The sequence below is a fragment of the Pristis pectinata genome, chromosome 17, assembly GCF_009764475.1.
Source record: "Pristis pectinata isolate sPriPec2 chromosome 17, sPriPec2.1.pri, whole genome shotgun sequence".
Lineage (NCBI taxonomy): Eukaryota > Metazoa > Chordata > Chondrichthyes > Rhinopristiformes > Pristidae > Pristis > Pristis pectinata.
The window spans coordinates 12,306,758-12,332,244 of NC_067421.1; the positions used below are offsets into that span (position 1 = coordinate 12,306,758).

The following is a 25,487-nucleotide window of genomic DNA, read 5'->3' on the forward strand; positions in this document are numbered from 1 at the left end:
GTACCAATTCACAATACAAACGAAAGCAAAACACTGCTACTGCTGCAAATGACTGGTGATTAATGCTGACTTGTTAACAGTCACCAAGCGTTGCTATAAGTAGAGGGCTGACTATTTAAATTAGCTTCTTTCAGAGTAAAACTGCACTGAATGACCCACCTCTGGTCTGGGCCTGAGCTCCTGCCAGGCTCAAATATGGCCGCCGCGACCGCCCCAAACAGTCACAGCCGTATCCCGGCCTCGGCGCTACTGAGCATGCGTACGTTTGGAAAACGTACGGTAATTGGTTACCCGGGTAACAACCGCCCGGATGTGGAATCCGGCGGCGCGGGTGGTGCAAAGGTAATGGGAGGATCTGGGTTCCAGAGAGGGAGGGAGGGGGGGAGAGAGGGAGGGAGGGGGGGAGAGAGAGGGAGAGAGGCGGGGAGAGAGGGGGAGAGAGGGAGGGAGGGGGAAGAGAGGGGGAGCAGGAGAGGGGGGGGAGAGGGAGAGGGGAGGGAGAGGGGGAGGGAGAGGGGGAGAGGGGGAGAGGGGGAGAGGGAGGGAGGGGGAGAGGGAGGGAGAGGGAGGGAGGGGGAGGGAGGGGGGGGAGGGAGGGGGGGAGGGAGGGGGAGGGAGGGAGGGGGAGAGGGAGGGAGATTGAGGGAGGGAGGGGGAGGGGAGGGAGAGGGGAGGGGAGGGGGAGGGAGAGGGGAGGGGAGGGGGAGGGAGAGGGGGAGGGGGAGGGAGGGGGGGGAGGGAGAGGGGGAGGGGGAGGGAGGGGAGGGAGGGAGGGGGGGGGAGGGGGAGGGAGGGGGGGGAGGGGGAGGGAGGGGGAGGGAGGGGGGGGAGGGGGAGGGGGAGGGAGGGGGGGGAGAGGGAGGGAGGGGGGGGGAGGGGGAGGGAGGGAGGGGGAGGGAGGGAGGGGGGGGGAGGGAGGGAGGGGGGGGGAGGGGGAGGGAGGGAGGGAGGGGGGGGGGAGGGGGAGGGGGGGGAGGGGGAGGGAGGGAGGGGGGAGGGGGAGGGAGGGGGGGAGGGGAGGGAGGGGGGGGGGGGGGAGGGGGAGGGGGAGGGGAGGGGGAGGGGGAGGGAGGGGGGGAGGGGGAGGGAGGGGGGGGGAGGGGGAGGGAGGGAGGGGGGGAGGGGGGAGGGAGGGGGGGGGAGGGGGAGGGAGGGGGAGGGGGGGGAGGGGGGGGGAGGGGAGGGGGAGGGGGGGGAGGGGGGGGAGGGAGGGGAGGGAGAGGGGGGGGAGGGAGGGGGGGAGGGAGGGGGGGAGAGGGGGAGGGAGGGAGGGGGGGGGGAGAGGGGGAGGGGAGGGAGGGAGGGAGGGGGGGGAGAGGGGAGGGGGAGGGAGGGGGGGGAGAGGGGGGGGAGGGAGGGGGGGGAGGGGGGGGGAGGGAGGGGGGGGGAGAGGGGGAGGGGGAGGGGGGGGAGGGGGGGGGGAGGGGGAGGGAGGGGGGGGGGGAGAGGGGGAGGGAGGGGGGGAGAGGGGGAGGGAGGGAGGGGGGGGAGAGGGGGAGGGAGGGAGGGGGGGGAGAGGGGGAGGGAGGGAGGGGGGGGAGAGGGGGAGGGAGGGAGGGGGGGAGAGGGGGAGGGAGGGAGGGGGGGGAGAGGGGGAGGGAGGGAGGGGGGGGAGAGGGGGAGGGAGGGAGGGGGGGAGAGGGGGAGGGAGGGGGGGGAGGGGAGGGAGGGGGGGGAGAGGGGGAGGGAGGGAGGGGGGGGAGAGGGGGAGGGAGGGAGGGGGGAGAGGGGGAGGGAGGGAGGGGGGAGAGGGGGAGGGAGGGGGGGGGAGGGGAGGGAGGGGGGGGAGGGGAGGGAGGGGGGGGAGAGGGGGAGGGAGGGAGGGGGGGGAGGGGGAGGGAGGGGGGGGGAGGGGAGGGAGGGAAGGAGGGGGGGGAGGGAAGGAGGGGGGGGAGAGGGGGAGGGAGGGAGGGAGGGGGGGAGAGGGGGGGGAGAGGGGGAGGGAGAGGGGGGGGAGGGGGGGGAGAGGGGGGGAGGGGGAGAGGGGGAGGGAGAGGGGGGAGAGGGGGGAGGGAGAGGGGGGGGAGGGGGGGAGAGGGGGAGGAGAGGGGGGGGGAGAGGGGGGGGAGGGGGGGAGAGGGGGGGGGAGGGGGGGGGAGAGGGGGGGGGAGGGGGGGGGGGAGGGGGGGGGAGAGGGGGGGGGGAGGGGGGGGAGGGAGAGGGGGGGGGAGGGGGGGAGGGAGAGGGGGGGGGGAGGGGGAGGGAGAGGGGGGAGAGGGGGAGAGGGAGGGGGGGAGGGGGAGAGGGGGAGAGGGAGGGGGGGAGGGAGGGAGGGGGGGGAGGGGGGGAGGGAGGGAGGGGGGGGGAGGGGGGGAGGGAGGGAGGGGGGGGAGGGAGGGAGGGGGGGGAGGGAGGGGGGGGAGGGGGGAGAGGGAGGGGGGAGGGAGGGGGGAGAGGGAGGGGGGGAGGGAGGGAGGAGGGAGGGGGGAGGGGAGGGAGGGAGGAGGGAGGGAGGGGGGAGGGGAGGGAGGGAGGGGGGGGAGGGAGGGGGGAGAGGGAGGGGGGAGGGGGGAGAGGGAGGGGAGGGGGGAGGGAGGGAGGGGGAGGGAGGGGGGGAGGGAGGGGGAGGGAGGGGGGGAGGGAGGGGGGGGAGGGGGGGAGAGGGAGGGGGGGAGGGGGAGGGGGAGGGAGAGGGGGGGGGAGGGGGGGGAGAGGGGGGAGGGAGAGGGGGGGGGAGAGGGGGGGGAGGGGGGGGAGAGGGGGGGGGAGAGGGGGGGGAGGGGGGGGGAGAGGGGGGGAGAGGGGGGGGGGGAGGGGGGGGGGGAGGGGGGGGAGAGGGGGGGGGAGGGGGGGGAGGGAGAGGGGGGGGGGAGGGGGAGGGAGAGGGGGAGAGGGGGAGAGGGAGGGGGGGAGGGAGGGAGGGGGAGAGGGAGGGGGGGAGGGAGGGAGGGGGGGGGAGGGGGGGAGGGAGGGAGGGGGGGGGGGGGGGGAGGGAGGGAGGGTGGGGAGGGAGGGGGGGGGGGGGAGGGAGGGGGGAGGGGGGGAGGGAGGGGGGGAGGGGGAGAGGGAGGGGGGAGGGAGGGGGGAGAGGGAGGGGGGAGGAGGAGGGAGGGAGGAGGGAGGGAGGGGGAGGGAGGGAGGGGGGAGGGGAGGGAGGGAGGGGGGGAGGGAGGGGGGAGAGGGAGGGGGGAGGGGGGAGAGGGAGGGGAGGGGGGAGGGAGGGAGGGGGAGGGAGGGGGGGAGGGGGGAGGGAGGGGGGGGAGGGAGGGGAGGGAGGGGGGGAGGGAGGGGGGGGAGGGGGGAGAGGGAGGGGGGGAGGGGGCGGGGGAGGGAGAGGGGAGGGAGAGAGGGGGGAGAGGGGGAGGGGGAGGGGGAGGGGGGGGGGAGGGGGAGAGGGGGGGAGGGGGAGGGAGAGAGGGGGAAGAGAGGGGGAGGGGGAGGAGAGAGGGGGAGAGAGGGGAGGGGGAGGGAGGGAGGGAGAGGGGGAGGGAGGGAGAGGGGGAGGGAGGGAGGGAGAGGGGGAGGGAGGGAGGGGGAGGGGGGGAGAGGGGGAGGGGGGGAAAGGGAGAGAGGGGGAGAGAGGGGGAGGGGGAGGGAGAGAGGGGGAGAGAGGGGGAGGGGGAGGGGGGGAGGGGGAGGGGGGGAGAGGGGGAGGGGGGGAAAGGGGGAGAGGGGGAGGGGGGAGAGGGGGAGGGAGAGAGGGTGAGAGGGGGAAGGGAGGGGGGAGAGGGGGAAGGGAGAGGGGGAGGGAGGGAGGGAGAGAGGGAGGGGGGGAGAGGGGGAGGAGGGGGAGAGGGAGGGGGGAGGGAGAGGGGGGTGGGAGAGGAGGGGGGAGAGGAGAAGGAGGGGGGGAGAGGGGGGAGGTGGGAGGGAGAGGAGAGGGAGGGGGGGAGGGAGGGGAGGGGAGGGGGGGAGTGGAGGGGGGGAGGGAGTGGGGGGGAGGAGGGGGAGGGGTGGGGAGGGGGAGGAGGGGAGGGGAGAGAGAGAAGGAGAGGAAGGAGAGAGAGGGGGAGAGCAGAAGGGCTGGGGAAAGGAGAGGGAGAAGGGGAACAGGGAGGGGATAGAGGAGAGAGAATCGGAGGGAGAGTGGGGGGGAGGAGAGAGAATCGGGGGGGGAGAGGAGAGGGGGGAGGGGGGGAGAGGAGAGGGAGGGGGGGAGGTGGAGGGGGGAGGGAGGGGGGGAGTGGGGGGGAGGAGGGGGAGGGGTGGGGAGGGGGAGGAGGGGAGGGGAGAGAGGGAAGGAGAGGAAGGAGAGAGGGGGAGAGCAGAAGGGCTGGGGGAAAGGAGAGGGAGAAGGGGAACAGGGAGGGGATAGAGGAGAGAGAATCGGAGGGAGGGTGGGGGGAGGAGAGGGAGAATCGGAGGGAGGGTGGGGGGAGGAGAGGGAGAATCGGAGGGAGGGTGGGGGGAGGAGAGGGAGAATCGGAGGGAGGGTGGGGGGAGGAGAGGGAGAATCGGAGGGAGGGTGGGGGGAGGAGAGGGAGAATCGGAGGGAGGGTGGGGGGAGGAGAGGGAGAATCGGAGGGAGGGTGGGGGGAGGAGAGGGAGAATCGGAGGGAGGGTGGGGGGGAGGAGAGAGAATCGGAGGGAGGGTGGGGGGGAGGAGAGAGAATCGGAGGGAGGGTGGGGTGGAGGAGAGGGAGAATCGGAGGGAGGGTGGGGGGAGGAGAGGGAGAATCGGAGGGAGGGTGGGGGGAGGAGAGGGAGAATCGGAGGGAGGGTGGGGGGGAGGAGAGGGAGAATCGGAGGGAGGGTGGGGGGGAGGAGAGGGAGAATCGGAGGGAGGGTGGGGGGAGGAGAGGGAGAATCGGAGGGAGGGTGGGGGGGAGGAGAGGGAGAATCGGAGGGAGGGTGGGGGGGAGGAGAGGGAGGGTGGGCGGGAGGAGAGGGTGAGGAGAGGGCAGAAATAGAAGAGGGGGAGGGGATAAATTGAGATTGGGAATGAGTGAGGGTTGGGCCATGGGATTGTGAAGGGGACACTTGGAAGATCAAAGGAAACATTTGTATTGAAACAGAAACAAAACACTTCAGAGAAGCAAGGGAGTGCAGATGCTTGGACTCTAGATGAGAAAACACTAATTTGCACTATTTGTGCTTGCACAATTTTTCCATCTGCGCTTACTGTATGTCCTCTGTTGTGTGAGTCTGGGGGAAAACGACATTTTGTTCCTCCATGTGTTTTACAGCATATGGGGCAATGACAATAAAGTATAACTTGAACTAACGATGCTGGAGGAACTCAGCAAGGCCAGGCAGCATCCGTGGAGAAAAGCAGGGGGTCAACGTTTCGGTTCAGGACTGAAGATAGGAAAAGGGGAAGCCCGAAAAAGAGGAGGGAAAGGCAGAGCAGTGATAGGTGGACAAAAGAGGGGAGGTGGGTTGGGCACAAGGTGGTGATAGGTCGATGCAGGTAAGAGATAGTGATAGGCAGGTGCGGAGTGGTGGGGGAAACAGCATGAACGTTGAATTCTCCCACTTTAAGTAATCCCCAACCCCAACCATGCCTCTACTTTTCTTCACTTTCCTAGCCTATCTCTCTTTCTTCTACCCCCCACCCCCCTTTTTTTCCTCCACACCTTTGACCCATCCCCTGGTGGATCTGCTCTCCCCTCCTCTCCCGCACCTGCCTATCACTTATTTATTGCCAGTGTTGTAGCTGTTCTGGTTGCAGACCTTTCTGTACTCGTTTTGGGCCAGAGTTTATTTGCTGGGTTGAAGTTAGTGGCAGCAAATGAAGTATGATGGACCTGAGGTAACTCATTGCATTAGCACACAATCCTGGAGCAGGTGGCCCCAGAGTTTCAGGGATGACTGGATTTGAGGTTTCAGATCTGATTGGAATCCATCACATTTGGCATGGTGGTAGTGTAACATAACCAGGTGAAGAGTTCACCTTCACAAAGACTGTACAGTGACCACTCCAAGCTTTGCTCTTGAAGGCAGCTTGATTTGCAGCAGGTAGGTTAGGAAGGGTAAGGAAAGGTTGGATCTTCCTTTGTGGTGGTTCTCTCACCTCGGTTGCAGTCCCATTCTCCCAGCTACGTCGTTCAGGACTCAACCAATAACATTGAGAGTGGAAGACCTGAAGGTTGGGTAGGTTCAGAATCCAGCAAAAGAGGACATGAAAGATAAAGCTAGAGTAATTAAATTGAGGACAAATTAGTGAGGAATATAAAAACAGTCAATAAGAGTTTCTTTAAACGTATAAAAATTGAGAGGTCCAAGTGAATGAGTTTGGGGAAATAGTTCTGGGGAACAAGGAAATGGCTGACGAGTTAAACAAGTATTGTGCATCAGTTCTTTACAGGAGGTATTGTGAATATTCCATTCAGAAGGAATTTGATACCATCACTATCACTCAGTATTAGGCAAACCAACAGGCTGATGACTCCTGGCCTGGATGGTTGGCATCCTAGGATCCTAAGAGAAGTAGCCATTGAGATAGTGGAAGCATTAGTTATAATCTTCCAAAAATTCTTAGCCTCCGGAGAGATGACAAGGGATTGGAAATCTGCCAGTGTGACACTCCTATTTAAAAAGGAAGGGAGGCATGTAGTTACAGGCCAATTAGCCTAACATCCATTGTTGGAAACCTGTTAGAATAAAGTATAAACATGGTATTATTTCTGGAATAAAGTTATAATTTGTAATATAATCAAACAGAATTGGCATGGCTTCATGAAGGGGAAATCATGTCTGACAAATTATTGAGGAATTCTGGACCAGAGTGGATAGGCGAAGCAGCAGATGTATAACAACTTCTAGAAGGCAGTTGATAAGGTGCCTCACAAAAGGTTAAGTCACAAGATTGGAGCTCATGACGTTGGAGGTAAGGTGTTGGCATGGAGCAGCAAATAGGTAAAAGGGGGTAATTTTTAGGTTGGCAACCTGTGGGCTACCACAGGATTCAGTGCTGGGATCACCACTGTTGACAGTATATATTAATCTTTTGGCAGAAGGAAGAGGATTTACAGTAGACAACTTTGCAAATGACACAAAAATACAGGGGAAGGCGAGTTGCAAAGAGGATACAAATAGTTTGCAGAGAGATATTAATAGTGAGCAGGCAAGAAAACTAACAAATGGAGCATAATATGGGAAGTTACTTTTGGAAGAAAGAACAAAATAAATATTTAAGTGGAGTAAAACTACAAATAGTTACGTTACAAAGGGATTTGGAGGTCCTTGTGCATGAAACACAGAAAGGTAGCACACTAGCGCAGTAGCTCATATGGTGGTGGAGGCGGATACGATAGGGTCCTTTAAGAGACTTTTGGATAGGTACATGGAGCTTAGAAAAATAGAGGGCTATGGGTAAGCCAAGTAACTTCTAAGGTAGGGACATGTTCGGCACAGCCGAAGGGCCTGAATTGTGCTGTAGGTTTTCTATGTTCTAACTGCACGGCATTCATGAGACCACAGCAAGAGTACTGCAAATAATTTTGGTTCTCTGATTTAAGAAAAGATAATATTTCATTGGCGGTTAATGAAAGTTCACTATAATGATCCCTGCTATGAAGGAATTGTCCTACAAGGAGTGGTTAAACAGGTTGGGGCTCTACTTATTGGAGTTTATAAGTACAAGAGTCAGTCATAAGAGGGCTAAACTAGGTACATGCTGATAGAGAGAGACTGAAGATGCTGGAATCTGGAACAAAAAACAAACTGCTGGAGGAACTCAGAGGGTCAAACAACATCTGAGAAGCCAAAGGGATAGTCAGTGTTTCAGGTCGTGACCCCGATGCAGAACACAACCTTGCTGCTCGACCTGCTGACATTCTCCAGCAGGTTGTTAAATGCTGACAGGATGTTTCTCTCCATGGGAGAGTCTGGAACCACAGGGTGTGGTCTCAGGATTAGGGGCCCACCCACTTAATACTGAGATGAGAAAGAACTTCTCTCAGAGGGCTGTGAGTCTTTGGAATGCCTTGCCACAGAGAGCTGTGGGGGCAGAGGCCCTGTGCATACGTAAGGCTGAGATAGAGAGACTTCTAGTTAGAAAGGGGATCAAGTATTATGGGAAATGGGCAAGAAAGTGGATGAGGAGTATTGGATAAACCATGATCCGATGGAACGGTAGAGCAGGCTTGAGGGGCTGAATGGCCTATTCCTGTTCCCGCTTTTCATAGTGCCACCAAACCACTAAATTTCCCCATGTAGGATATATACTCTGCCTTGGTGGTTCTTCCAAGCAGTGTTGAAGAGGTTGGAGTGTTGATTCATCCACTGAGTAAAGGGGAGGAGGTATTCAGCTTGCCTTTGTCTGAGCTGACAGTGTTATGCTGAGGACCCACAAGGCCACTGCCTCCTTACTGTATACCACTGCACTGCCTTCTTTCTTTTGGGATATTACATGGAGGAAGTTGGAACATTGGCTGTAAGGTATTGTTCTGTTAGCACAACTATGATGCTCGACTTGTCTGTGGTATAGCATTCACAGTTTTATGTTCACAGATACTAGGGAGGAAGGTTTTTCATTGCTGTTAGGATTGGACATACCTTTGCCCAACACTCATCTTCCAACACCTGGTATTAAGATTGGTTTCTATCTAATTTGCTTTAGTGGTTTGATGTAACACATCATTTCAGCAGGCAGTTATAAGTCAACAGTTGTGTTCTGTTTTTGGTGTCACGTAGGCCAGATGACTAAAGATAGTGGTCTTCCTTCCCCTAATGGCACCATGACCTGTAGCACTTTATTTTTACGACAAGCTAGTAATTTCAGGAATTTTTTAATTCTTGCTACTTAATTTACCAATTTTAAATGTTTTAACTGTAGGATTTGAGTTCACATCTCTGAACCTTTTACTCATCCATTATCATAACTCCTGTACCACTGTACTAACACTTCTACCCTGTGACCACTCGGGTCGTGCTGGTTAGAAGGAGATGACAGCTTGCAAGTCCTGGCGTGGCTCACAATTTAACACTCCAATGTCATAACGAGAAACATTTTGTACTCTCTATAAAATCTTAAAGCACCGCTGATAAATCACAGTTAAAATACACAGTTTTGAAGTAAATGTTTAAATATATGGTAATTCAGTAGCATTTAATGTTACTTTACGTGTCAGTGGCTGTCTTTGCAGGTTGGCTGCAGTGCAACGGGTAAACCACCACCCTGTATTTAAAGCAAGGTGTGTGGGGTTTGTGCCTCTCATGGAGATTCTCAAGTGCCTCCACGTGAAGGCACGTGGTGAGGTGTATCCGTGCTCTGAGATCCGCCGTTTCCTTGTCCCTGATGATAAAGTGGACTGGGAGGTTCCATGGACCAATTACAACCCAGTCGACTACACTGCCCCCGCACTGTTGAAGCAACCACCCTGGGCAGACCCACCTTACAGGTACGCCATGAGCGTGATGTGTGATTGACTTCCCTTGCACAGAGAAACTTTATACTACACCCGATCTGGTCCGGCGCACTGTATTCTTCCATTGTCCACTTGAGTGGGACAGCTGACACTTAATTCCACATCCATCTAGTCCTAGCCAGAGCTTATAGTTTCTCCTTCCACCATCACTGTCTCCTTCAGAGTCTTCAATGGGACTTATCCTTTGGCCCTTTCTTTCAATCACTGATATCCTGGTGACATTGTCCACAGATGTGAGCTCTGTCATATCTACATGCTGATGATATCTAACTGTATCCGTCCACTCCTCTGGCATAGGATTGTTTGTTTGATACCCTTGGAAAAGCTACAATCTCCTCTCACTAAATATTTGGAAAATCAAAACTGTTGTCTTTGCCCTGTGATACTAACTTGGTACCTTAGCCACAGATTCCCTTTACCTTCCCAGCTACCGACATAGGCTGAACAGAATTCGCCTTTCTCTCATTCTTAAGCTGAGCTCTCAACTGGATCAGCCCTTCTACACAAAGAGCATCTATGTCTGGTTCTCCAACAATGCTTGTCTTCACCCCAGTTCAGCCCCTGTCCTGTTGACACCCATTGTCATTTGCAGACAAGACTGTTCCAGTGCTGAATGAACCAAGGCAGGTCACTGGAGGCAGAATACAGACCAACCACGTTCTAATTAAACAGACTCAAATGACCCACTATTCCCGTCGTTCTCCTGGCTTCCTCCCCCTCGTTCAGCCACATTGGCATCACCTACTGGAATTCCATCCTTAAATCCCTTCACCTCTCAACCTCCCTCCTGCTTAACATCCAGTCATAGAGTTGTACAGCACGGAAAAAGGCCCTTCAGCCCACACATGTCCATGCTGACCAAGATGTATATACAAACTAATCCCATTTCCCAGCACTTGGCCCATATCCCTCTAAACTCTTGTCATCCATATACCTGTCCACATACTTATTAAATGTAACTAATGTACCTGCCTCACCTACTTCCTCTGGCAGCTGGTTCCCTGTGTCTGCCATCCGCAGTGTAAAAGAAGTTTCCCCTCAGGTTGTTATTAAACCTTTCACCTTTAACCATAAAGCTCTGTCCTCTAGTTTTCGATTCCCCAACCCTGGAAAAAAGACTACTCACCCCATCTATGCCCCTTGTGAGATCACCCCTCAGTCACCTACGCTCCAAGGAGTAAAGGCCCAGCCTGTCCAAACCCTCTCTATAACTCAGTCCCTCGAGTCCTGGCAACATCGCTGTAGATCTTTTTTGCACTCTTTCCAGCCTTTAAATCTATCTCTGATCAAACTTCTGGTTACCTCTAATATCGCCTGCATTTGTTTGTTGTGTGTGATTTTTGTCCACATGAAAATTTAGTCTAAATGTTATTGTTGCATGTCAGCTGCTGAAGGGAATTCTCTAATAATCTGTGGAAGGAAACAGATCCCATTGTTTTACCAAGACTATGAGAGTATTGGGTATGAGCCAGTTGGCGGCACGGTAGTGTAGCCGTTAGCATAACGCTACTACAGTGCCAGCAACCCAGGTTCAATTCCAGTCGCTGTCTGTAAGGATTTTGTACGTTCTCCCCGTGTCTGCGTGGGTTTCCTCCGGGTGCTCCGGTTTCCTCCCACATTCCAAAGACGTACGGGTTAGGAGCTATGGGCATGCTGTGTTGGCGTCGGAAGAGTGGTGACACGCATTCTCAGTAACGCATTTCACTGTGTGTTTCGATGTACATGTGACTAATAAATAAATATCTTAGATCTTGTATCTTAAGTGAATTCAAAATGTTCCAAATAATACTTCTGATTGAAACTAGGAAGCAGTTTTTGTATTGCCACTTGCTCTACGACCTGACAAGAGGCCAGGGTTTAAAATGAAAGAAAATCATAGCAGGCACCTTTGGAACAGCTGACCTTTGTAGCACAGAAGGCCACGTGGTGTACTCCTACTCCAGCTTCTATGTTCTCTTGTTTTCTGGCTGCATCTGACTGTTAAACTGAGCAACTGCTGGAGACAAGCTTTGTATAATTAATGACTTGATCACCAGTGCATTGCCCACATTATGCTGTTAAACACTCTTGTAACACAGGCCATAGAGCCATCAACTGAAGTGGCATATGAGAAGAAAGAGCTTGTATTTATATAAATGATTTTCTCAACAAGACCTTCCAAAGCCTTTGTTTAGCTAATGAAGTACATTTGACATAAAACAGATCAGGAAACATCTGTAGGAAGAGATACAGAGTTGATATTTCTGGTCAATGACCTTTCATCAGGACTGTTAAAAGTTAAAGATGTCTTTGTAGTGTAGTCACTGTTATAAAGTTAGAATTGTGGTAGCTGATTTCACATAGCAAGGTTTCAAGATCAGCAATAAAATGACCAGATAATGTCTCTTGAGATGTTGGTTGATGGATAAACATTAGCCAGGACACAGGGTAGGGCTCCCTTGGTCTTCTGATGCAATGGGATCTTCTGTGTTGATTTGGGAGGGAAAATGGAGCTATATTTACCATTTAATCTAAAGGCGGCTCTGACAGTGGAGTCATTTAGTATTGCACTTCAATGTCAGAACAGATTATGTGCATGAGCCTCTGTAATGGGGCTTGAATCTACAGTGTATTTCTCAGTAGTGTAGAGAACCCACTTGACCATGGTTAAGACATGTACACTCTCTTAGTTCTCTTGCAAAGGGTGAAAAGCATCATAATAATACTATGAGTCTCTAGAGAGGAGATCTGAGGGTCATATAAGGGGAACTCTCTGCATTGTTTATAGCCACCATCTGAATATAGTTATAAAAGGCAGATGAATAAATATGAATTCAGATTATTAATACTTAACATCGTGGAACATAGCACCAGACCTGCAGTTTATGGAGTACAAGCCATGACACCCACAATAGGCTCTTCCTCACTCCTCTGATTCATCAATTACTAGTCCTCATAGAGCCATACAGCATGGAAGCCAGCCCTTCAGCCCAACTTGTCCGTGCCAACCAAGGTGTCTTCCTGAGCTAGTCCCATTTGCTGAGATTTGGCCCACGTCCCTCTAAACCTTTCCTGTCCAGGTACCTGTCCAAATCTTCTGTCCAAATGTGACACAACTCTAACTCGATTTCTTCTCTTTCTTGTTTTTATTTTCAGAGATGAAGGAGAGTTGAATAAGCTGCTGAAATTTAATCAATTGGATGGTGACGTAGATCGAAGATCCTATACAGGAAAATATCAAGTGATAAATGGATTCCCAAGGTGTGATTTCTTTGCTCAGTGTCTACTAGTGCAGATAGGTATATCCAAGAACATGTTTATACCCAGATAATACTCCAGCCTACCCAGCCCTGATCTTCCCTTCTTCATCTGATGCAGCATGATGCCTTTTCGTTACCCTGCTTGTGAAAAGATGAGTGTTAAGAGATTTAAGAGGAGGACAGTCTGCTAATAATTTTGTTCCTGTGTGTTTAAAAGCTGCATCTGCGACGTTATGATTTTCCTCTATAGCCTGAATGTGTTGGGAGGCCTGCTCACAATTCCACTCTTCCCATTCTTTATAGTACTGGAGGGAGACTTTTGGGGAAATTCTGTACAAATTGTTTCCAAATTACCTCTAGCTGCTAATGCAATGTAGTGACTTGAGTATCCCACTGATAGAAGAATGATTCTGTAGAATGTGTTTCTTAGGAAATTGGGTAATGCAGTGCTTTAGTTCATTCCCAACTCATAACACCTTTCACCTTGATGAGAACAGCTGAGTTTCTGTGTATTTCTGTTGGACGGCACTGAATGATGATACATAACCTCTCTATTAGAAGGGAGAGTAGCCGTGGGAACTCCCAGAAGTTGCTTTTGGGTGATTGCTGAAAGTGCTGTGACAGCAGGTCACCTCCCTGTTTGTAGGATGCTGAAAGGCAGAGCTGGGTAAAGAAGCAAGGCAGTCTCACTTTAAACAAAAAGTCATGGGTTACATAAGTAGAATAATTGGTGGGAGTAAGAGGTAATTGGGACCCATAACATCAGGCTCACTGATGGTAAGTGGTAGGCTAGGCATCCTCCTTGAGCCACTATGGAGATGCTAATTTAAACTGGCTGCCAGTTTTGGCTGAGGTACTTAATTTATTCTCCTCTATGTTATTCTGTGCCTTAGGAATCCTTGTGGACGGACTGGATTGAAAGGGCGAGGACTCCTGGGAAGATGGGGTCCGAATCATGCAGCAGACCCCATTGTCACAAGGTATGTGCCCCATTTGTTTATTTGCACATGCTCTGTATTTCAGGATAACTGTCATTCTGAAATTAAAATAAAGCAAGGTATTGAAATATAACCCCCCAATGCAGCCACTCATATTTGCAAGGAGGCTCATTAGAACAGTAACAGGAAATTGTGTCACTTCTGCCATTCAGTTAAATCTTAACACCATCATAAGGTCACAGCTATCCTGACTATACCTCTCGCCCTGCTTCCTGCATTCATTCTCACGGTTCATCCAGCTCTATTGTATCTGTTCTGATGATCAGACATCCTACATCAGTCCTTCTGGGATGTCTTTTTCCTCAACTGTGGCCTTCCCTCCAACAGGTGCTGACGGGCCTCTCAGCCCTGTTTGTTTCATTCTTGCACTTCTTTCACTTGCCCTTGTCTCACCCAGAGCAAGGATAGAGTTTCCCCAGCCTCCATGATCAACAGACTGTCCTCCATAATTCTTGCTGCCTTCAGTGGAGTTCCATCTTCCCCTTTCAACGATCTGAAGGGACCACTCCCTGCTTTGCTCTTCCATCTCCATCAACACCTACTGTCACCTTTCCATGCAACTGCAGGAGTTGCAACATCTACCTCTTCAACTCCCACCATCCAGGGACCTAAACACTGAAGTAGTGATTCACTTGCACCATTATCCAGCACAATGTGGTCTCCTGTACGTCGGAGAAAGCAAATGCAGATTGCCAGCCAGAAACAGTACAGCTCTCGAGATCCCACAGTGAAATTAAGCAAAAACCAATCTGCTGGAGGAACTCAGTGGGTCAAGCAGGATCTGTGGGGTGAAATGAATTGTTGACGTTTTGGGTCAAGACCCTGCACTAGGACAGAGTTCTAGTAAGAACATGTTCGAAGAGCAAGAAAGTAGTAGAAACCACAGAGGAGGAGCAGTGAGAGAGGATCTCACAGAACTCCTGTTGAAGAGAGGAGGAAAACTTCAAAGTTGGCATTCCTTGAAGAGATTTGCAGTGGAGCAGTAAAATGGAGACGCAAGAGACTGCAGATGCTGAAAATCTGGAGCAAAAACCAAACCGCTGGAGGAACTCAGTGGGTCAAGCTGCATCTGTAGGGGGAGAGGAATTGTCACTAGATGCTGCTCGACCCGCTGAGTTCCTCCAGTAGTTTGTTTCGTGCTCCAGATTCCAGCATTTGGAGTCTCTCAGATCTCCGCATTGAAATTAATTCAGCAGTTTCAGATAACTAACCTTTCCAGTCTGTATCAGCACTGTCTGGTTCTGATGAAGGGTCCTCAAACTGTTAACTCTGTTTTTCCTCTCTCTCACATGCTGCCTGACCAGCTGAGTATTTCCAGCGTTAGCTTTCATTGCACACTCCCAGCAGCTCCAGCATTGTTTTCTCCCTCTCTCTGTTCTCATCTCCTTTTTCCAACACCCCCAGACAGATCAGCTGAGGTTAACACGCATTCACCACTCCTTCTCAGCTGGCACCACCACCATTTATGTCAATGTACTTAATATGCCATGGAAGGAGGCCATTCAGCCCATTGGGTCCATGCCTGCCCCTAGCAGAACGACCCCATCAGTCCCATTCCCCTGCTCTATATTTCCCTGTACCCCACAACCTATTTCCTCTCAGATGCTCTTTCCCCTTTGATTCTTTGGTCACTTACCCACACTCTGGGCAATTTAACCAACCCATACAACCCATGCATGTGGGAGGAAACCACAGCATCTGGGGAAACCCCAGGGAGTCACGGGGAGAACATGCAAACTCCAGACAAACAGCAATCGAGGTCGGGATCAAAACTGGGTCCCTGGAGTTATGAAGCAGCAGCAGTATATGTTGTGCCACTGTGCTGCCCAAAATTCAGCCTCTTAGTCTGCACCCTATCACAGACATTTTCCTTGTTTTCTTCCACTCTAGAACTTAAAACATGTTTGATTTCTAACTTTTCCTATTCTGACCAAAGGTTGTCAACCTGAATCATTAACTCTGTCTCATCTGTTGCCTGACCTACTGAGTACTTACAGCATTTCTGTTTTCTATTATTTTTTTTATTGTTGTCCGTGTAGTCTTCGTGTTCTGAGACTGATTAAACTGCTAGCTGTTACTGGTGTGCCTGCTCTCAGCTAACACCACACTGGATGAAACCTAGTACTTTATGGTCTATTGTATGTTATGGTCTCTATTGCTTGTACCGCGTTACATAGCTGGATATCCATTGTCCCTGAACCAAATGAAAGAAAATTGTGTTAGCTCCAACATAGACCAGTCTGCAATGAAAATACTTTGCAAGGAGAAAGTGTCTGATTTAAGTTTTAGTTCTGCTTTTTTCATATTGATGGAGATTCTAAAAAGAATTGCTTATAATAAAGAACCTTAGAGAATGACATCAATGCTATAAAGCTAGCTTATTTTGGACTGTCAAATGTATTGAACAGTATTCTGCACATGTTGAGTTCTTAAAAAAGCTTATTAACACCCAAATAGCTGTGGCCCAGTGCATGCTAATAAATCTTCGATGTCTTGCTTCTGCTATGCGTCTGACTCTCTTGCCTCTCCCTGTTTTCTGTCTCTGCCTCTCCCTCTTCTCCTTCCCCATTACAGGTGGAAGAAGGAGGGTGGAAAAAGAGTGACTCACAATTGCTCTGGGAAGCCAGTCCTACAATTTGTGGCAATTTGCAGAAGAGACAACAAGGAGTGGGCAATTCCAGGGGTAAGTGAGGGAGCACTGACTTCATTCAGGTTCAAGGCGCTCCCTGGTGGCTTAAATTAATAACACCTTAGAGTCTGGCATCTGGACACCTCTGCTGCTGCCATTGTATTTCCTGCCTATTTTGTGGTGGGGTTTCCATTATTCAGATGTTCCTCTGGTACCTCACCCAACTGCAGTTCTTCAGGTAGTCTGTGAGAATCGGCAACTGTATGACAGTGGCAGGTGCCTGAAGTCTCTGCAGCCACGTGATTCCTCCAGTGGAAGGGGTTTAGTGATGATGATCAGGAGTTGGAACCCTGCCCCGTTCAGTCTCAAGCTTGGGAGCATCTGAGAACAACAGTAGCATCTTTGACGTTACCTCAGCTGAAGGCAGCTCAGACCAAAGCATGAACCTTGGTCTTTTGCCTGCATATCCCATTGGTTGCTGCATTTGTTCCCAGAGCCACCAAACTTTGCCCAGGACATGATTCTTCAACACTACAGGGTTTCAGTGCCATGCAAACGCACTTCCTGCATTTAGCAGGCACAGTAGTGTAGCGGTTAGCTTGACGCTATTACAGTGCCAGCGACCCAGGTTCACTTCTGGCCACTGTCTGTAAGGAGTTTGTACGTTCTCCCCGTGACTGTGTGGCTTCCTTCCAGGTGCTCCGGTTTCCTCCCACATTCCAAAGACGTACAGGTTAGGAAGTTGTGGGCATGCTATGTTGGCGCCAGAAGCATGGCGACACTTGTGGGCTGCCCACCCAGAACACTCTTATGCAAAAGATGCATTTCACTGTGTGTTTCGATGTACATGTGACTAATAAAGATATCTTATCTTAAATCTTAGTTACATATTAATTACTTTGTGCGAGGATCTGTGCTTGAGGTATTTTCACTTTCCCTTGTATCTTCAGGCCTTGCACCATCCATTTTACAGAAAGCCACCAGTCTAGGGGACTTGCCAAGGAAGTGCATCTTAGGGAGAGGGACGTAGAAACAGGCCAGGACCCATCTATTTCACCTTCAGTCATCCTGGTACAACGATGATGGAGTTGTTGACTTTATAGCGACCACACCCTTCAGAACAACACTACAAAACACTGCTGTTGGTGATCAATGAACTACTGGCCCAAAATTACCTTCCTCTTGTGTTTTTTTTTAAACTACTGATATTCAGGAAAGGTGTCTCATTTGTTCTTCCCTTCCCCCAACAAATGTAGGAGAAATATTGGATCAAACTTGCAACGATGCCCTTATGGAAGGGCAATATTAATTTAATTTTCTGGTGAACATGTTTTTATCTCTGATACCTGGTTTTGTCTGCAGCTGAAACAACTGGAAAGAAAGTCCCTTTTGCTGCTGGCAAATGACCTCTATGGCTCAGGCAGCCTGGAGAACGTGAGTGCTCAGCACAGGCTGGTGTTATTACTGGGAATCTCATCCACAGTACACTGTTGGACTCGACAATTATCAAGCTCGCACTTTGTTTGAGGTATAATCTAGGAGCAGAGAAGTGAACGTTTTACACTGCATTGAACATAGTGCTGAATCCAAGATTGCCAGTTCAGAAACACTAGTTTCAAACTGCCTATCTGAAAACAGCTTCTGCTGGTGAATTACTATTTTTAATAGAAGCTGGATGAATATCTCATTCGGAACAGGAATGAAAATAATAGTGTAACTACAGATCCTTTCTAAGGCCGTACTGCATTTTGTTTCCTGACAGGGAATGGTAGACCCTGGCGAGAAGGTGTCAGCCACACTCAGGAGAGAGTTTGGAGAAGAAACATTGGACTCCTTAAGTCTACCAGAAGCCGAGAGGCAGAAAGTGAAAGAGTTAATCAGCTCCCTTTTTCAGGCTGGAGAGATGGTCAGTACTATAGTCTTTGATCTGACATCTGGAAGGTAAACAGATGGGAGGTCTTTAATGCTCTTATTGTATTGAGAGCACCTTTAGAGAGCTGCATCCTCTATGGACATTAGGAATTTCGTGAGTCATGCTTATACCCTATTACAGTGGGCAGTTGAGTCCAGATGAAGGGTCTCAACCTGAAATGTTGACTGTCCCTTTTGCTTCATAGGATGCTGCCTGACCTGCTAAGTTCCTCCAGCATCTTGTTTTTTGCCACAGTGGCCAATGTTTGGTCTGTTGGAAGTTTGAACCTTGATGTTGGGGAAAGGTATAGGAAGTTTTACTCTGAAATTGATATATCTAGACTGGTGTGGTGTATTCTTGTCCCAAGCTGACCCAGTATGCTGAATGTCAGTAGGTTCTTGAGATCAACTGGAGACTAACTGTTTTCCCATCAAAACATGGTGTACTCAAAATGTACCAGGAATCAAACTTGGAACCATCTGGTGCAGTCTACACAGTGTCCAAGGGTGTCAGATGATTAAAGGAGCTACCAGTTTATATCTCTCAAATGTTAGCTGTTGGTCAGTGGATCCTAGAGAGAGAGAGAGAAATTTATAAAACACATGGAAGAGATTGCATGTGTTGACGTCTCTTCTTGATAATGCAGGGATTACTGCATGAGAAGCTCCACAACCCATCTAAATATCCTTCTGTCATCCTGCTGGTCAGGTGGTACAATGATAAACGAGTCATTGACTAATTGCAGTGATCAATCTCCATTAACAAACCTAGGGATTGGGCAAGGAAATCCCTGCCCTGGAGAGCCTTGTTTATAGAGTTTCATGTTATCCCGTAAATTGAATGAGTTGACTAAATATCAGCAGGAATAGATTCTTTGTAATAAACTTGATTCTTTGTAATATACAGGTTGTTCTGATCTGCACACCTTTCACCCTACCCCGCCTGTTACTCTGTTCTCTATTACCCCCCACCACGTTCTGCCTGTCACTCTGCTCTCTATTCCCTCACTTTGTTCTGCCTATCCTCCTCCTCGCTGCTCTGCCTACTATTCTGCTCTCTGCACTCTCGCTCTGCTCTGTTTCTTCACTGGTTTATCCATTCCTCGTTCCGCTTCTTCATCACTTTCTGTTGGTCAAGGGTATCATTAATTGATCTCAGTGCAATGGGAGAGTGAAAACAGCAGTGCCAGAGTCCAAACTGCATGTCTCTTTGAATTATCACGGATTTCTACACCTCAGGTATACAAAGGATACGTTGACGATCCTCGGAACACTGACAATGCTTGGATGGAAACTGTGGCCATGAATTTCCATGATGAGACAGGTAATTATTTCTGATTTGGCTGTGGTCTCCAGAAGGGTTAAATTTGAATGGCCTGTCGTTGTTTTTCATTGTAGGGACGCAGACTGCCTTGTTACTTGTGGAATCAGGTTCAACCTCTGGACTTTTTGCAACTGAGAGAACAGAGGGCTTTACCCTTGATTCTCTTCTGTTGCTGCCCTGAACTGTTGGTACATTAGTAAATGTTATAAATAATATTGATCTTAAAAGAATGATTTTGCAGCTTTCACATTAGAAAATCCTGGACCTAGACCATGTTTTAGTCAATGTTAGTAACACAGGACTATGGTAGCTAATTGAGTCACAGTGGAGTCCCAGAGAAAGCAACGAGGTTAAGACCAGATCATAAATTTTGGTTGTTTTCTCTGGAGCGGCGAAGGCTGAGAGCAGACCTGATAGAAGTTTATAAGATTATGAGAGGCTTAGAGTAGGCAGCCAGTATCTTTCTCCCAGGGTCGAAATGTCTAATACTAGAGGGTATGCATTTAAGGTGAGAAGGGGAAAATTCGAAGGAGATGCTCAGGACAAGTTTTTTTTTTACACAGAGAGTGGTGGGTGCCTGGAATGCGCTGCCAGGGGTATTGGTAGTGGCAGATATGATAGAGGTGTTTATAAGAGGCTCTTAGAAAGGGGCATAAACATGCAGAGAATGGAGGGATATGGACCATGTGCAGGCAGGAGGGATTAGTCCAATTAGTCATAATTAGCTTAATTAGTTCAGCACAACATTGTGAGCCGAAGGGCCTGTGCTGTACTGTTCTGTGTTTTATATTGATTAAGGGATAAGTACAGGCAGTCCCCAGGTTCCGTAAGGGTTCTGTTCCTGAGAACTGTCTGTGAACCAATTTCCCTGCGCCAGAAACGTCCATTTTCTATAGCTACCCATACCACATCGCTCCACATACACTTGCTATATTTCATTTCATTGATTAATCACCTGAATGCTACCCATAATTAAACTAATGGAATAGATACTGTATCCAGTCGTTAATAATAAAATGGTTCATGGTTTTTATTATCACTTTCTTCAAAAATGCTGTAAAAATGTATGGGAGAATTTGCGTAAAGTTGGATTTCAGTAAATCAGGTCATTCATAATCCGGGGAGCCCCTGAATTGGACAGAACACCGGGGAGAATTCGAGTGAATCCTCACCATTCTGAGCTGATGGCAAGAATGCTGCCACAAACCAATGGAAGGGATCTGAAATATACTCGAGCGCGAAGGTCACTGGAAAACCCACCTTTTTGGCTGCCTTTGCTGCAGAGCTGTCCATCCAGTTCTGGGACTGCCCATCTGTACACAACCCCATTCATGTCAGTAGTGCTGCGCTTAGACTTGGGTCAGAGGGACAAGTTCAGAGGTGCCCACTCCTGGGGAAAATATTGAGAGCCTGGCTACCACTGAATTCATTTATTTTTTTATGAACTCCTTTTTCTTCCATATTTCATTATGACCTAGAAGGAGTCCCTTTGGCCCATTGGATCTATGCTGGCTCACAGGTAATCCCATTCCCCCACCAATTTTGTGTGCAGTCTTTTCTCAACAATTCCCCCTGGATTCCACCATTCACCTACACACTAGGAGTAAATTACAGTAGCCAATTAACCTCACAACCTGCACGTCTTTAGGATGCTGGGAGGAACTGAAGCATTTGCTACAAGGTGGTGATTCAGATCGGGGCTTAGCTCTCCAGTGACTGCTGACTTCCCCTTCACACGACCTCGAAAATGGGCCAGTCTCCAGCTCTGGGCAGAGCCGGTGAAGGCCGTCCTGGCACGTGACTGCAACTGCCACTGCAGCAAGCGTCTGCCACTGTGGGAATCATGTATTACCGTCTCTGTGAGCCTGGGGTGCAACCACATTTGCAACCCTCCCTTTCTTTCCTTTGCTATTCCACTTTTCTTTATATTGCTGGTAATGCACAAATCTAAATTATTGACCTAATACTATGTTCAACTTTTTCCCCTCCCACTTACCCAATAGTACTTGCCTCAGTCTGCATTCACTCTCCGTGAACTCTTCTTCATTTTACCCTTGATTTTGAACGTGTTTATTACCGTGTCCCTCACTGATCTTCATCTTGTGTTTCACAGCAGGAGCCCCATGTCCTCCTCCATGAATTGGCCCTCGTGATGTCCTCCTTAATTCTCACTGTCTGGAATACTGTTAAAATAACAGACGCAACCTCTTCCCCACCCCTATCTGACCTGTTACAACATACACCCCATGTCTGAATACTATTAATATGATCACAGTGAAAGCCTATCCCTGTGAACACTGTTCGAGGTCCAAAAGCAAAATACAATAGATATTATAAATCTGCATTACAGACAGAAAATGTTGGAAATGCTCAGTGGGTCAGACATCACTGTGGAGAAGGAAACAGTTAACTTTCAGTTTGCTAACCTTCATCGGAACTGTTAGAAATGCTCTGGTGTGAACATGGTTACAGTAACTCCACTCTGGATACTGTTACATAAAGAAACCCACCCAACCTGAATAATAACTCTCTCTCTGTGGTCTATAAAGTAACAGAACACGCAGTCAGCTTTGTCCTGCAGCAGGTAACTCCTGATTACCTTGCAGTGTCTCTTGGCTTCTGTCTTGCTTCAGGTGACAGTGTGGGAAAGCTCAACCTTCAAGCCGGGGACGATGCTGGTGCGGTAAAGTGGATGGATATCGAGGAGCAGCAGAAACTGTACGCCAGCCACACGCACTTTCTTCATCAAGTAGCAAAGGCAAAGAATGCTCACTGGTAACCCTGGACGCTGAACGCTTCCTACCCTGAGACAGCCAGCAACGGCAGAGCACGCTAAAGCAGCTGTATGTGAAGTCAAAGGTTGTAACTTTGTTTTCCTTTCCCAACTCCAACGCAATCAAGATCACTACAGCAACAGGAGAAGGAGCCCCTTTAAGAGGCATTGAAAGAGAAGTTTTAATCCTGCTGTTTAGGTTGAACATTGGTTGGAGCCTTGGTTTTAGATTTTGTATTCTTGTGTGACACAGATCGTTCTTCATTTCTCTTCCTCTTGTTGGCATTAATCACACTCACTATCCATCCACATCTCCCAGTCCAGCACGCTTCTCCTGCAATCCAGAGGACAAAGCAGGAAGCTCGAGCCTAGCCCACTGTACACAGCCCATCGGTGCCTGTTGCAAGGTGTGTGAGAGTGACTCTGGATCCTCCAGCAGATTGTTCCCATTTCCTTGACTGGTATCCACATGCCCTGCAGGAGCATCAGGACGAAATCAGTTATTCAAACTGGAGATCGAAAGCATATACCTGCACCTCATTGCTGAGCTTCAAAATGCACTACAAACGTCTGGCTTCAATCTGAATACAAATTTTGACCATTAAAATTCTTGTTTTCCCCAACAGTGTGATCTCCTTGGGAAGAACCGGAGGTTTGGTTCTGTGGTTCCTAAAGTTCTTGAGTTTTCTGAGGCTCAGGCCTGGGTTTGTGGAGGACCAGTTGATAGAGATTGCTGACTGCACGATTGTTGTTGTATAGTGTCCCTGTCGGGGCAGCAGTAGTTCTCCCTGCGACTGTGTGGGTTTCCTCCCACATCCCAAAGAAAATAACGGTTAATAAATTGATGCCCATGTGTAGGTGAGTGGTAGAATCTGCAGGGTGTTGGTGGGAATGTAGGAAAATAAAATGGGATTCGTGCACATTGACGATTGGTTTGGACCCAGTGGGCTGGAACGGCTGTTCTGTGCTGTGTGACTAACTGGGAGGAGTGAAGCTCTTTGCCTGGATGTTCCCATGTTGCCCAGGTGCCGCTCTCCCAGTTGGGTAGTTCCGTTTTCCAGCATTAGATGGTAGTGCGATCATACAGGTCAGGGGCTCTCTGTGGGGTAAAAATGGGGGTGGTCGGAGGAGAAATAAGTGAGCTTTGTGGCCTGGGTTAAATGTGCAGACTGTCTCAGCCCTGACAGCGGTCAAAACTCCACTCATGCTGGCTTGCTACAGCCAGTGAAGCTTTATTTCTTGTCCACACTCACCAATCCTGATGCAGGGTTTCAACCCAAAACATTGACAATTCCTTTCCCCCCCCCCACGGATGCTGCTCGACCCACTGAGTTCCTCCAGCAGATTGCTTGTTGCTCCAGATTCCAGCACCTGCAGTGTTGGGTGTGTCTCTAAGCATAATGTCTTACTTTAAACGCTTCAAAAATCCCACTTTGCGTTTGTATCGTTGAGAACCTCCTGCTGACGTTTCACTACCCCGGCAAAGGGTGTGCGGTGCTGTCCTGGCAGCTTCCTAGGAGTTGCTCAGGACGAACAGGTGATGATGTCTGATGATGTCCCATTTCCTATCCTGACCCTCTTCATCATTTAAAAAAGTTTAAGCAACCTAAATTTAGTCAGACAGATGAGAGAGGATCGAAGACCTCAGAACACTTGCACTGTGGCTACTGGATCCGCACAGAATAGAATCACCAGCTCCAGTTGGAGGCCTCATCACATGACCTGCTGCACTGAATCACCCAAGGATTCAGGGGATGTCTGCTGTAACCAGTGCTGGGGGCAGCACCTTGCCAAGTCCCGGGCTCCAGACAACTGTGTGGTTGAGCATGATACACAAGCTCCGAGGAATTAAACCTGGTTTTATCATAGATAATCAGTCACTGTGGTGCCTTGAAATAATGAGAAATCGTGAGTTTGTCTTGCATGGACTGAAGTACAAACTCTCTCCCAAACTGTTGTGTTCCTTCATTTTCTGTCATTCATTAAATAGTTAAACATACATCATCTCTGTTTCTGGAAATATTTTAAACTATTGATTACAGGTTTCAGCTTCTAGATAACCACAAGTGTGAAGTAAATTAGCTCCGTGATTGCTGGACTGGGGCAAGGAAGAATCAGCCAGAGTCCTGTGTCTGAATTTGTTATCCAGTCACCACCCGTTGGGAGTCCAGATGAAGGGTCTCAACTCGACACAGCCACAGTCCATTTCATGCAGTAACAAACCCCATCTACATACAACTTGATCTGTTGCTCAGCCAGTTGGGACATTAAGATAACAGAACTCAGTCCCAATTGTTACAGTAATACTCTTGTAGCAGCTTAACCATTTGCAACAAGAGAGGTTAATTACTTCCTTTGTCATTTCAATGCCATTACTATCTCCAAGTCCCTGACTATCAATATCTAGAAGGTCAAGTGAATCAATTATACAAATATTGTGGCTACAAAAGCAGTGCAGAGTCTAGGTATCTTGCGGCAAGTGACATTTCAAAGGCTTTCCATTGTCTGCATGGCATAAATCAGGAGCACAATGGAGTACTCTCCACCTGCCTGGTTGAGTGTAGCTCCAACAGCTCTTAAGTTGCTTAACATCATTTGGGATGAAACAGTCCACTTGCTTGGCACCTTAACCATTCCTTCCCTCCACCACCTGTGTACAGTGGCTGCAGTATGCACCACCTACAAAATACACCACTTACCCAGGCTTCTCCCACCATACTTCCCAAACCCACGACCTCGACAGAGGAAGTGGTGAAGGGCAGCAAGTACTTGGGAACACCACCATCTGCAGGTTTCCCTCACTATCTTGACCTGGAAATATTAGTGGAACTCCCTTCCCAATAGCACCACTGGAGCACCTTCACCTAAGGATTACAGTGGTTAAAGAAGGTGGCTCAGGACCACTTTCTCATGGACATTGAGGGATGGCTAATAAAAGACAGCTTTGCCAGTGATCCCAAATGAATTCTTAAAAAATGCTTAAAACTGAGTCAAGCAGCATCTGTAGAAAGAGAGCTGCATTTTGAGTCAGGGATCCCTCCTTAGAACTGTGGGAAGAGTTCTCTCTTATCGTTTCCCGTTATCATCCTTGTGTCCTTTCACAGTTCATTTCTACAAAATGCCCCCCTAACAGTCAGTCCTCCTGTTCCTCGCCACCTGATCTGTTTTAGCCAATTTCCATGTAGTTACTCCTCCCCACAGTTCCGTTTTGAAAACTGTGCCACCCCTCCCTCCCTGGCCTGAAGCATTGACTGGTTTCTCTTTCCACAGCTGCTGCTTGACTGGCTGAGTTCTTCCAGCAT

General features: G+C 50.4%; 1 protein-coding gene across 2 annotated transcripts; it reads left to right on the forward strand.

The window, feature by feature from the left end:
- Nucleotides 1-310: 310 nt before the first annotated feature.
- Nucleotides 311-24,184, forward strand: LOC127579301 (ADP-ribose pyrophosphatase, mitochondrial-like). Of its 2 annotated transcripts, none has more exons than XM_052032002.1 (8): nucleotides 311-342; nucleotides 9,030-9,284; nucleotides 12,447-12,551; nucleotides 13,444-13,530; nucleotides 16,123-16,231; nucleotides 17,940-18,083; nucleotides 19,328-19,412; nucleotides 22,046-24,184. In XM_052032002.1, the coding sequence occupies exons 1-8, from the start codon at nucleotides 311-313 to the stop codon at nucleotides 22,189-22,191; spliced, it is 963 nt and encodes a 320-aa protein (XP_051887962.1). In that variant the 3' UTR covers nucleotides 22,192-24,184. The 2 variants fall into 2 exon arrangements, with proteins under 2 accessions (XP_051887962.1, XP_051887963.1); XM_052032003.1 differs by lacking the exon at nucleotides 311-342 and adding an exon at nucleotides 5,099-5,314.
- Nucleotides 24,185-25,487: the final 1,303 nt, after the last annotated feature.

Coding starts and splice junctions, on each gene's coding strand:
- LOC127579301 (XM_052032002.1), top strand. CDS start 311: ATGTGGAATCCGGCGGCGCGGGTGGTGCAAAG. Junction 343..9,029: donor GCGGCGCGGGTGGTGCAAAG/GTAATGGGAGGA, acceptor CTGTCTTTGCAG/GTTGGCTGCAGTGCAACGGG. Junction 19,413..22,045: donor GAATTTCCATGATGAGACAG/GTAATTATTTCT, acceptor GTCTTGCTTCAG/GTGACAGTGTGGGAAAGCTC.